General features: G+C 35.3%; 1 protein-coding gene across 7 annotated transcripts in view; it reads right to left on the reverse strand.

The window, feature by feature from the left end:
- Nucleotides 1-297: 297 nt before the first annotated feature.
- The window catches only part of SGK3 (serum/glucocorticoid regulated kinase family member 3), a 127,343-nt gene continuing 114,036 nt past the window's right edge, over nt 298-13,604 (reverse strand). For 6 of the 7 annotated variants that reach the window (XM_076005258.1, XM_076005257.1, XM_076005252.1 and 3 more), the window contains 3 exons: nt 12,045-12,200; nt 8,361-8,450; nt 298-2,146 (listed from right to left, as the gene is read on the reverse strand). In XM_076005258.1, coding sequence (XP_075861373.1) covers nt 1,976-2,146; nt 8,361-8,450; nt 12,045-12,200 — 417 coding nt within the window. In that variant the 3' untranslated portion in view covers nt 298-1,975. Of the gene's footprint in view, nt 2,147-6,287; nt 6,362-8,360; nt 8,451-12,044; nt 12,201-13,604 lie in introns of all 7 variants that reach the window. The other variant, XM_076005256.1, reaches the window with a different exon arrangement.

Raw genomic sequence — 13,604 nt, forward strand, 5'->3', positions numbered from 1 at the left:
GTCTTCATTTATGAGTTTTATTTTGGTAATAACCATGAAATGGTTCAACTATTCAAAGGGCATACATTTTTCTAAGAGACTTATGCTATGAAAGAAAAAATTAACTTGAAACATGGAAAAAATTTTGTCCCCTGAATATTATATACATCAGCCTATGATAATCTAGTAATTTACGTGCCCAAGTATTTTTGGTTAAAATTTTATACTCCACCCACACATATAAGTAATTTATTTTGTAATGACCATTATAGCCATCACCAATTTTAATTTCAAATAATGACAGACATTAGATGATCATTAATCTTTTTGCTAATTTTATTATACTATATAGATTTGTATTTCTTGTGATCTAAGAAACATCAAAATTCTATTTTAAAAATATACAATATTGCACTTTAGTTTTTGGCAGTTTGGTTAAGGAATGACTGAGTACAAAAAAATCATACAAGAAACTACAATTTTTATTTTGCTTTATAATAAGCAAAGAGCTTTGTGTAAAAGCAAAACTTACAGTAGTGCCAAATAAACCAAATATTTACAATGTAGATATTAAAGTCTTACCTCTAAAAGAAGATTCAGTGTATTTGTATTGAATGTAAATACTAATCTAACAAAAGCACAATTCCCCCTCCCTCATTCTGCCGAACGTTTTTAAGCCAAAGGGTATTGGTGATTTCCTTCTCAAGAAAAACATGAAGAAATGCATGTTCTTGGAGCATGTAAACTGGGTCACTGGACTCTTTCACAAGAATGTTTCCTACATGACTTGAAAAACCTCTAAACTAAGAATCAGAATTGCATGTTAAGCATTCTTTTAAAGTTTTCTGTAGTTATTCTCTTTTACTCTTAACAAGTATACAACTTAGTTGGTATGGTGTAATTTTAAGGTCAGTTTCCTATACTTTTGCTAAGATACGTAAAATATTGAATATGCATCTGCCCAAATTATTTTTAACTTTTGTCACATTGTAATGAAACTATATATATTTACACTGACCCAGAACTTGTTATTTTACTTTTTAACTTCCAGTTAAGGCAAATACTTTAGACAGCTCAGTATTTTTTTTTTCTTAACCAATTTGGAAGATAATTTTTAAATAGCTATTTGCAAAAGCAAGTACAAAGATTTAGAACTACTTGACAGTATATTAAATATTCAAAATACCAACAGGAACATAAATAGATTATCTGTAATATAAATATATCACATAGAGACATTCACTTATGGCACCACCTAAAAAAATCCAGCAGTAATTTATCACCCTTCAGATCTTTGGGAATACTTAAAATTCCTAACCATTAAACCTTTTCTTTTCCTCTAAGGGGAAAAATAATCCACAAATTTGAACTGGTATTTCAAAAGCAAATGATTTCCATTTGTTACTTCTTAAATGATCTTGTGAATGAACAGTTATTCGAAGTGTTAACTAGCAGCCAATGCATTAATTATGCCTTTACATTTTAATCCTACCAAGAACCGATTGTTTCAAACAGTGATATATCATGGAAAGATATGGTTTCTTCTTAAACAACCATGTATCAATTGCATAGTTCTGATTTGATAACAAAAGTCATAATAGAGAGTTACAAAGGTATTAATACATGTTAACTGAAGTGAAAGAGACTGTTAAGAAACAGTCTATCATGGGTAGATGTTAGTGTAAACTTAGAGGGAAAAAAACAGTCAACAGCAAAAAAGTTTCCTTTAAAAATAGGTTAATGTTAAGAATAGCTTTAAAAATTTCTATTTAAAAATAAGCTTAATAAACAAGAATACAAATTTTAATCAAAACTTAGCTCTTTGAAATGCCCTATTTTCTTGCGTATAGCAGAAAATACATTTTTCCATAGTTTTCAATATTACATGTAAAAATTAGGCACTAGTTATACATATTTGAATATATTCACACAAATAGGAGTTTCAGTCCCATCCGTAGGCTTATATTTGCTCAATGGTTTCTCAATGGTAAACTGTTCACAAAAATAAATCTTCTGAAGGAGGTGCATAAGAGAAACCAACGAACGCATCATCTGCCTCCAATACACTGGCATTCACTATAGAATAGTCAGAAGATACGCACACAGAATATGGAACTGTTTCTTCTGTAAATGCTGTGTCAAAGTTCCTGATATCATCTGGTCCAGCCTAAAACATCAAAAGTATAGTATTATTCACCTTAGCTTATCTTCCATTAATTTAGTCCTTTATTAAAAACTCCTTTAAAAGAATTTGTGTATTTATTCCTAGCAAGTTTAGATGTCTTCCTAATTCATTTCTTTGAAACATTTTTCTACTTTTCCTTTCCTTTTATTATTTAGGGGAGGTTATCTGTTCTAGCAGTTAAGGTTCGTGCTGGGTAGGGGAGGAGAGAGGGGTAGGGAAGGCTAGCAGGGTGCACACCTAAGCTAATTTGAATCTCAAGCCCTGTAACTGATCCCCTTTCTCTCTACTCACCACCCCCTCAAAGTTTAGAAAAGAGGCTCAGGTAGGTTTTCAGGATAGCATTTTGCATTTAAACTTCCACAAAATGCCTGCCTATCTAGTTTCTCAATTCTGGTAGGTGAAGCCTTCTGATGAAGGTATTAAGAAGGTTTTAAGTAAAATTGTGAAAGGTGACTGTGTTACAGACAAGGTCATGAAGCTTTTGGCTAGGGCATTCTTAGCTCTGGAGGGCTATGGGGTCCAGGTACATGGGAAATGAAGCATGATGACAGTGTCTCAAAGGCAGTGGTTCTTAACCTTCCTTTACAAACCTGATGCAAGCGAACAGATTCTCCCCTTCCAATGTATTTGCAGATAAAAGCTGGGCTACAAATTCTGGTGATTCATTCTTAAAGCCCATCTTTGAGGCTCTAGGTTATTTTTGCTCTACAGTGAAGGGAAATCCTTAAAATGTACAAGTCATCAAGTGTAACTGAGGTGAACAGGAATTCAGAGCAGATTTTATAAGCTAAGGATAATAGCTAGCCTAGTACACCTACAAACTGGGCAGAGCAGAGACCAGGAAAACCCAGAATGCTAGATCCTTCCGTAAGAGAAAACCCCTCACAGATGACAAAGAATGCTAGAAATTGTGTGTGTGTATGTGTTTGTGTATGTATTTTTTCCCCTCAAATTCTTATATATAATCCTAGAAAAATCATGGGCCTTTGATTTCTGGCTATAATATTTGCTAGCTGTAATTCTTTATATAAACTACCCCATCTCTAAAAACTTTTTTCTTCTTCTGTAAAATAAGAATACCATCACCTACCTCTTAAGATTGTTGTGAGGATATGATGAATTAATACACAAAAGTCCCAGAATCTGACACATAGAAAGTGCTCAATAAATGATGGCAAATGTTCTGACTTGGCTTTATAAGTATTCTTTGAATGCCCTCATGGCTGGTACTGATAGGGATAATACAGGGAGAGCATCCCAAATCTGAAAATATGAAATCCCAAATGCTCCGAAATCTGAAAGTTTGAAATGTTCATCAGGCTTGGATTTTAGATTTTTGGAGTTGAGATGCTCAAACCAATACGTATAGTGCAAATAAATATTCCATAATCCAAAAAAAAAAAAAAATCTGAAATCTAAATCACTGCTGGTCACAAGCATTTAGGATAAGAGATACTCAACATACACTGTATGGTTTATGTTAAGAATGAGGGCTCTGTCTTTGGAGTGGCTGAGTTCAAATTCTATTTCTGCAACTTTAAAATTAGGGCAGGTTATCAAACCTTTTCTTTGCCTCAGTTAACTAATCTACAATATGTGGAAAAAACAGTACTATTGCATAGGATCAGGATTAAATAAAAAGATGCATATAAAGTATTGAGAACAATGAATGAGAACATTTACTTTATCATACCCTAGAAGAGCTAACTTTCTGATCTTTGTTAATCTGTTTGAAGAAAAATGGTAACCTGTTATGGTTTAATTTTGCACTTCTTCAACTGTCAGTGAGTTTGAACATATTTTAATATAATTAAAAACTATTTATAATTCTTTTTCTGGAATTGTGTATTTTGTGTCTTTTGTCCATGTATTTTTTTATTTTTTATTTTTATTTTTTAGAGTCCGAGTCTTGTTCTGTCACCCAGGCATAATAGTAGCTCACTGCAACCTGGAATTCCTAGGTTCAAGCGATCTTCCTGCCTCAGCCTTCTGAGTGGGACTACAGGTGTGTGCCACCAGGCACAGCTATTTTTTCTTATTTTTTGTAGAGATGGGGTCTTGTAAGGGTTACTTTTAGATGGCATGGTGTAATGACTCTGGAGTCAGAAATACCTAGGTTTTAATGCCTCAGAGGTTTGGGGACCAACGTAATGTATATAAAGGACCTAACATCACTAAAAGTTCACTCCCTTTCTCTTCCTCTCTATTTGGAAATTTATTGCATAAATATGTCCTGGTAACTAATATGTACACTCACTCCAATCTGAACCTTCCAGACCCCTATACTTCCATAGTAACCCTTTCTCACCTCACCAATTCCTTGAACACTGGACTAATTTTAAAAGCCATTAATATGAGTGATTCATTGACCTAGGAATGAACATTTTTCTTTCAGGTTACAGAATTATTAGAATAGTGCTAGCCTCTCCTCGGGGTCCAGACTCAGCCCTCAGATGTGGCTTCTAAATGACCCCTGTGAGCATGGCCAGGCCACTCGCACTGCAGCTCCATGCCACATCCCATCTCTTTAAGGCAAGGCTCCGCAACTTGTCAGACTCACACAGATGTGTGTGCCAATCATTCCCAATGCAAGTTCTACTTGTATCAGCCACCTTATCTTTGTATAATGCGTTCATAGTTTATCAACTGCTTCATACATAAAGTACATTAATATGACAACTGATAAAGGCACTTTTAATTTAGGGATTATTTCTTGGCAACCCCTAATTTGAAATGTCAGTGAGCCCTCTCCCATCAAATAATCAACTCTGTTTCTATACTTTTCTAAATCTAAGTTCACAGTAGACTTTTATATGTAATAAGCAAAAATTCCTAAAGTAGGGACTGAGGCCATGGAACTGTAAACTATTAGCTATGCAGAATAGTCAATATTTCAAAGAGGGAGCCAAAAACCTGAGGAAGCTCTATTCCAGAAGCTGCCAAAATGAAAGCATCGAAAAGGTAAATTATCTGAGGATTACAGTGGAAGCAACTAGGATGGCAACCTGGATGTACCCAACATAGTAGAGTGTTAGGGGAAGCTTCCATAATAGTTTAGAGGATTTTAAATGGAGTTTCAATGAAGTCCTATCTGAACATTGCTTACTTTGGAGGGACTTGTTTTGTTTTGGTTGTTCTGAAATGGTATACTAAGGAACAAATCTTTCATGGTATCAAAAACTACTTGTTGGAGCCAGGTACAGTGGCTCACACCTATAACCCCAGCATTTTGGGAGGCTGAGGCTGGAGGATGGCTTGAGGCCAGGAATTCAAGGTTATAGTGGGCTATGACTGCACTATGGGCTATGACTGTTCTTTAGCCTGGGCAACAGGGAGATCCTGTCTCTAAAAAACATAAATAGGCTGGGCATGGTGGCTCACACCTATAATCCTAGAACTTTGGGAGGCACAGGCGAGAAGAACACTTGAGGCTAGGAGTTCAAGAAGAGCCTGAGTAACGTATAGAGACCTTGTCTCCACAAAAAATAAAAAATTAGCCGGGTGTTGTGGCACGTGCCTGTGGTTCCAGCTGCTTGGAAGGCTGAGGCAGGAGGATCACTTGAACCCAGGAGTTTATGGTTGCAGTGAGCTATGATTGTGCCACTGCACTCAAGCCTGGGCAATCAAGTGACACACTGTCTCAAAAATAAATAAATTAATTAATAAATAATACTTATTGATGAGTTTTATAGCAAAAAGAGTTTGAAATATAATAATGTATCCATTATATTGCCTGTGTTAGCTAATTTTAGATCCCTGCTATTATTGCTTCTCTTTTATATAACTATCAACTATTGAGAAAAAAAATTGAGCCACCAATGCTAGTTAGGATGAATTAAATATTTAGAAGTGTAAGTGTAATTCTGTGGATTAAAAAAAAGAATTCAGAATGCATATTACTCATTGTTGACAGTGAAATAAACTGATTCTAACCCTTTTGTAATGAAGAGTACTTGGGCATATATAATTAAAGTAAATACTTTATGCAATCTATTGGATTTTGGAAGAACCCCTATTAACTACTAGAAACACTCATTATAAAAATGTCAAGGCTTAGCATGCTCAATAACCCAATGCTTCCTTTTCCTAGTAACTAATCCTATTTAAAAAATAAAACACCCACCTGACTGAAAAATCACATTCATTTTGTTCATAGGACGAGTAAACATCAAAGATAATTTCTGTCAACTGCTTTTCCTGCACAGATGTAATCATAAGTTATTAGGAGGCATCTGTTTTTTGGCCTCACTTTATATATTTCAATTCAACCAAAATACTGAACACCTAATATGTGCTAACCATAGAGTTTTTAAAACTTTTTCTCTTTATAGATTTTATCTCTTTAACTATAATTTTTAGTTGGAGTCTGAAGACAGACTCCAGGTCCTATGTATTTGTATTTTCTAACTAAGTTACCAATAAATATTTAACTGACACATTCCCAAATAGAGGGAAAGGGAGAAGAGAACTAGTATTTATTGAATATCAACTACCTGCAATGCACTCATAGGTGCTTTACAAATGTTACCTAAATTAAACTTTACAGCCCATGTTAGAAAAAAAGCCAAAAAAACAAAAAAAAACCAAAACCCAGCAAAAACACCTTATGGAGGCTTAACCTCTAATTAATCATAGATGAGCAGGGGTTCAAAGCTAGAGTTATCTGACTCTCAAACACTGTTTCCACTTCCAGTGTTGCTTAGGAGGAGTCCCTGACTCTCCAGTGCCTGATGATACATTTATTTGAGGATAACTAAACTCAGCTAAGACTCCCAATCAGAAGAGAAAAATATAGTAATTCTTAAGAGTCCTAGGTTCCTACAATTAACTCTAGAAATCTGAGACAGACACTGTCCCTAATGAAGTCACTTCTGAAACAGTCACTTACGGATGCACTACATGAAATAAGTCAATACAAATATTACGCGTGTAGGTATAAAATATCACACCTATTAATATCAACTATCAGCTATGTACAGAAACTAACCTTAAACAAAAGTGAGTAGATTAAATAATACTTTCCTAAAGTGATTTCCTTATCTGCTCTAACACAGTAAAAAAGTGTTCCCTAAGTTTTACAGCAACACCAAAAAACTTTAAATAAAAAAAAAATACACCTATGATCTTACAACCCCCAAACAATCTTGGTTTATATCTCTTCCAGTTCTCATCCTATTTTACTACTGTAATTGTAAGTCACAAAAATTGTAATTACTATGTCTTCATTTAACATCATAAGGATTTTCTAAATGTTTGCTCATTTTTGTATTTATTTTAATTTACTTAAAAAAGAAAAGGCAATAGAGCATAAGAAAGCACAGAAAGAATAACGACTCAGAATCATGTGTAGATTTGAAATCATGGCTCTGCTGCTTTTCATCCAGCCATGAGATATCTCTGAGCTGCTATTTCCTCCTTTATAAAACATGTATAATAATATTAATAAAAACAGTAATTGTAGTAAGCTTGTGGCTTGAGGAGTAAATTATATATTGTAACACACACACAAAATATACATGCCTATACACAGGAAGTTATCAATAGTGACATTATTGGCTTACTGATGATTAACAATTCCCCCTATTGTTGTATATTTACTGTATTTCCAAAATTTCCCAACATTTTAAAAACTGTAAACTGTATATTTGATGCAGCTTTTGCTTTAAAAAGAATTATTATCTTCAGGTGAAATGTTTCTATCACTAGATTTAACAAGTCTAGCTAACATGAACAATTTTATAATACTATCTATTTTCTAAAAAGGATGTAACAATTTACATTACTATTAATAATGTTTGTCTGTAGCTGGTTTTATACCAATCTAGAAAAAAACCATGAATTAGAGTTACTTAAAATGTCTGCTGATTTAGTATTGATAAAAATGGTAACTAATAGTTACTTTAATTTGGATCTTTTTTTACTTACTGAGCTCATCCCTTTCTTATACATGTTCCAGAAAAATACTTCACTACTACTGTACTGGCAGATATTTTCATCAACCTAATCTAACTATAATCTTACTGGTCATCTGGAAGTTATTAGTTATACTAGACAACCCTAAGTGACATATTTCACAATATTTAGGTAATCATTCCATTTATTCAGGTGAGATTTTGAGATCTACTTCCAATATTATAGTGAACTATAGTTCTGTGTTTCACTATTTTAGGACAGAAAGATTTGGATATATACTTACCACATTAGGATTAAATGGCGGTGGAATCTTCTTTTGTACAAGATCAGTCCAGCTGAGTGATTCAAAAAAAGGATGATTCTGAATTTCAAGCTAGAATATTAAAAAAAATATATTTTTTTCACTAATGCTGATGAATATAGTTAAGTACTTACTGAAGAATTTTATGAAGCTAAACTATTACAATTTTGCCCCCCAATAATTCCTTTTATGCATGTTTATGGTATTTATGCAGCAAAATTATGTTATTCATGTGGCAAAGTGGTAGAAAAACTGCCAAAATAGACCTGAAAGAAAGTTACCTAAAATGACTTACTTAAAGTTATATCCTCTCCACAGTCATCATTTCCTCAGAGGTTAAACACCTCAGAGGTGTTTAACATTTCTGTCCTAAATACTTCACAGGTTGCTTTAAGGATCAGGGTAAAATATAGAAATAAAAGTGCTATGTAAAATAGCAACTAAGGTACTAAAAAAAAAAGTGCTATGAAAAGAATAAAGCACCATACAGACATGAAGAATTATTATTAGGGGAGGTAAAGAAGTTAGGCAGAGAGTTTTCTACAATGAGACAGAGGTAAAATTAAGGTGAAGAGCTCCACTATCGAAAACATATTCCACTCTGGGCTGGTAATATTGAAGATTAGCACAGAATTGATACTAGCTTTTTTTCCTGCAAGGGGTCATGGGAGTGTATAAAGTAGGATCCAACCTTGTTTGGTGGGTTAAAGACTTTTTATAGAAACTGGTATCTGACCAGAGGTCTGAAACATGAGTAAGAATAAGCCAGATAAAAGAACAAGAGGAGGATGTTCCAAGCCGAATAGAAAGGCCCTGAGGTGGCAAGGAGTTTAGTCTGGTGAGGAAAATTGAAGTCTGATATGGTTGCAGTATATAGAAGGATGGGACAGTCACGCAGAGGACTGTCACATAGCTCTGAAGCTCCAGAGCTAAACCAGCCACATATCAGGTCTATATTAAGAATTTTGGATTTTATTCTTGGGTTATAAGAAGACATCAAGGAGTTTTAGTTAGACAATGTCACAACTGTTTTTTGTTTTTTTAAAGACCACCCTGGCTATAGAGGGAAATGGAAAGTCAAGACCAGATAAAGGAAAAATAGCTGCTGTGTGGCCAAACTAAATGACAACAAATGGTAGGAAAAGAGTAGCAGCAGCAGGGCTAGAAAGAAGTATGTGGATATAGGAAAGATTTAGGCAGCAAATGCAACAGGACCCAGCCATTTGTCGAATATGGAAGTATGGAAGAGAGAGGAGTCAAGAATGCCTCTCATATTCCTGACCTGAATAACCATGTGGACAGTGACATCCTTTTACATGAAAGGGAGCACAGGAGGATACTAGCAGGAGTTCAATTTTGAACATGCTGTGTTTAAGGTACTCTCAAGCTATGCAAGTGGTGGTGTTGGGCAGGCAGATTGTGTACATTTAGAGTGCAAAAGAAAGGTCTGGACTGAAGATATAAATGTGTGTGATGAAGACATACAGATAACTAAAACCATGGGACCAGCTGAGATTGTCCAGGAAGAGAGCACAGAAGAAGAAAAGAGGGTTTAGGACAACAAGGAACTGCCACACTTAACAGGTTGAAGAGGAGCTTACACAGGAGATAATGGAGGAGGGCCCAAAAATACAGAAAGAAAATCATGAGATGAGATGTATGCTCTTGCAGAAACCTAGAGAACAGGAGAGCGTTGCACTTAAATGCTGCTGAGAGCATAAGCAGCTATTCTAATGGCTATCTTGTGATAGGCTGAGAAATCAAAGAGCTTGGGAAAGGGAGAGTGAACACAGAAAACTTTCAACAAGTTTGGCTAAGAGGGGAAGATAGAGTAGTATCCTGCAGGACAGCAGGGTTGAGATATTTGGTGTTTTATGAAGCAGGGGACTTGGTAATGTTTAATTATTGATTGAAAGGAATCAAAACAAAAGGGAGCAGTTATCTGTGCAGGGAAAAGAAAATGCATCCACAGGGTTCCTTGCAAGGAGATGGATTCAGTGTACAGGTAGAAACAGACCTTTTCCCTTTTTTTTTTTTTTTTTTTTGAGTCAGAGTCTCCCTCTGTTGTCCAGGCTAGAGTGCCGTGACATTAGCCCACCTCACAGCAACCTCAAACTCCTGGGCTCAAGCAATCCTTCTGCCTTAGCCTCCCAAGAAGCTGAGACTACAGGCATGTACTACCATGCCTGGCTAATTTTTTCTATATATATTTTTAGTTGGCTAATTAATTTCTTTCTATTTTTAGTAGAGATGGGGTCTTGCTCTTGCTCAGGCTGGTCTCCAACTCCTAACCTTGAGCGATCCTCCCACCTCGGCCTCCCAGAGTGCTAGGATTACAGCGTGAGCCACTGCACCCAGCCCTTTTCCACTTTCTATAATAGGAAGAAGGAAATGGCAAGTTCCTGTAGGTGTATATAGGTCTGCAAATTTGATAGCAGGAGGCTGGGTTAGTGCTGCTCTGATGGTTCTATTTTCCCTATAAAACAGAAGGCAAGATCATCTGCTAAAAGTGAAGAAGAGGCAGAAAAGGAATCTGGAAGTCTGGAGAGAAGGCATTACATACTAGAGAGAGCAGGAGAGTAAGTGAAAGAGAGAAACACAGGAGCATTACTAGACAATGGTGAAGCACAGAGCAGGTTCATGACTATGATGTTACAATGCTTTCAAAATGCCCAGCATGTTATTTTCTTCAGTACTGTTCAGCAGCCCAGGAGATGACAGTTGAATTCATCCAGGGATGCAATTTCTGCCAGTGAATTCAATAAAAGGACTAAGGGACAAGGAGGTGTGAAATATTAGCAAGACTGGCTGAAACAATGGATAGAAAATTATTGAGAGAGCTACCAGCTGAACTGGGGAGTTGGGGAGGGAGGATAAGAAAGCAGTAGCAGCAAAGTCTTTTATTCACAGCTCAAGTTCAAGATTGATAAACAACCTCCAAGAATACCTGAGAAAGGAATTTAAAAGTTCATGTTCCTAAAAAAGTTTGTGAATTTACTGACATGTTAACATATTACTGATAACTACACTAGAAATTTAATTACCCTAATTTGAAACAAACATGCAGATTCCCTAATTATCTCAATAAGGTACCACCAAATTCTTTTTTAAAAAAAGGTGATTTAATGTTAGTTCAAGGCAAAAGGTATTACCTCGTGCAGACAAGAGGCACTTAAATTCTTGTTAAGGAAAATTATTAAAAAGTTTAGGTAGCTGCAAACTCCCAACAAAAAGCTTACTTAATAGCTGGTTGGTCTCTGTGGTATTAATTCATGGAAATGCTAGTATTATTTAGCAATGAAAATAAAAATTGCAACAAAACTTTAGGTAGTTAAAAACATACACCACATAGCATTTTTTAAAAAGAAGGGAAGAGGACAGGAACTTGTAATAAATAAAAATAAAATAAATAGTAGGGTGTGAAAGCTGGATGTGGGGAAGAAGAGAAGCAAATCGTTACAAAAACCAAATGAAAAAATGCAAGTGAAAGTGCTTTAAATACTGTACAAACACAGGTGAAAACTGTGGAGACAAGTATGCTTTTATCCCATGTTGTTATTCTCTAACAGCTGTATTCATTCCATTAAATACCATATAAAATAAAGATTTATCTCCTAATTTTAAATAAGCTTAAATAAAGCTGGAACTGGGAAACATGTTACATACAAAGTCTTCTTTGGCACCAAGTCGATTTTGCCGGTCTTTTTCTAGAAGTTCCTCCAGAATGGACCAGGCTGTGAGGCTCACTCCTGGCCTCAAACTCAGGGGTTTGTGAAGGATATTGTCATACATTTCAGCAACATCTCGGCAATAAAAAGGAGGCTGGGAAAAAAGAAGAGCAAAATAAACTTAGTGTCATTGAATTATGCCAAAACAGGGTTACAAGAGTTGGATTTGGCTTTGGTTGCAGGGAGCAGTCAGGGCTGCACACTTGCAGAAAATGCATGGGCCTGCTGGAGTATGTAGACATCTGCAGTGTGGCCTCCCGATGCAAGGAGACTCTAAAACCCAGCACATCACAGAGCTTAATACATGTTCACAGAATGGAGTAGGGCCAGTTTGTTCAATAGCGCCTTGTAGACAGCTGTTAAATTGTATATAACTTGTACCTGTTTTAGAGAAAACCACCAACCTCATTATAGTCATAATGATAGAATCACTGGAAATGGAGATTCAAAGACGGAAACCCAAAGCTAATGCTCCTTCCTAAGTACTTATGACAGTGACAGCATTATGGATGGATTTTGTAGAATTAAAAGTATCAGAGCCTAAAGACCTGGAGTATACCTTTAATATGAGCATTAGCCAGTTAATCATCAAATTAAAAAGTTTAAAGTAAAAATAAGTTTTAAAGTTAAAGGAGTTTTATAGGCTTGTTACTTTTCCTTTCTTTTTTAAATATAAAAACCCCTTTATTTTACTTTTTAAAATATAACTTTAAAGAGGCAATGAAAGTCTCATTAAGTATATGTTTCAAATGGTCCCTTTTGAATCAACTGCATTTTATATATAATGATATATTTTATATTTTCAAAGTCCTCTAAACAAATTCAAAGGATTCTGAAATATCAAGATGGCAAATAACCAGTGCTTGAAGTAAAGGATAAAGTCGTTTTCCTCATGTGCTGAATTTCACTGAAACCCCCATAGTTTTCAGGAAAAACAAACACCCTAACTCAGGTCTCAGGTGGCATTTAGCATCAGTGGTGGCAGCAGCCTCAGGGATTAGCACATGGGTCCAAGCATGTGGCTCCTGGACCCTTACAGGACCACAGAGGAAATCTAGAAACTATTCTAAATATTTCAAAAAGCCTAAAGAAAACCATACATTTATTCTTATGAAGATGTATAAGCTAACTAAAATGCATAAATCGTTCGCTTTGCGTTAGAACAATATTAACATACTAAAACAACTTTACTCATGTTAATCAGAGCTCTGGTTGGCCATATGTGTCTTGAACTAATAAAAACTGGGGAAATCTACTGCATATTAAACATCACTTTTTTCAGTAAAATCTTTAGGACATGGTGTTTTCAGGGAAGGGAATACAGGGTAATCTCCAGTGATGGAAAAAGCTGAAATAGCCTATAAAAACAAAACAAAAGACAAAAAGCAAAATATATTATCTTCTGAAATATAATAATGTGTTGATAAAATGTAAAAATCTTTTTCTTTCCATCTTTTTGAAATTAGAATGATGTTTAGGGTAAACTGAATAAAAGCAG

This window comes from Microcebus murinus, chromosome 7 (assembly GCF_040939455.1).
Source record: "Microcebus murinus isolate Inina chromosome 7, M.murinus_Inina_mat1.0, whole genome shotgun sequence".
NCBI lineage: Eukaryota > Metazoa > Chordata > Mammalia > Primates > Cheirogaleidae > Microcebus > Microcebus murinus.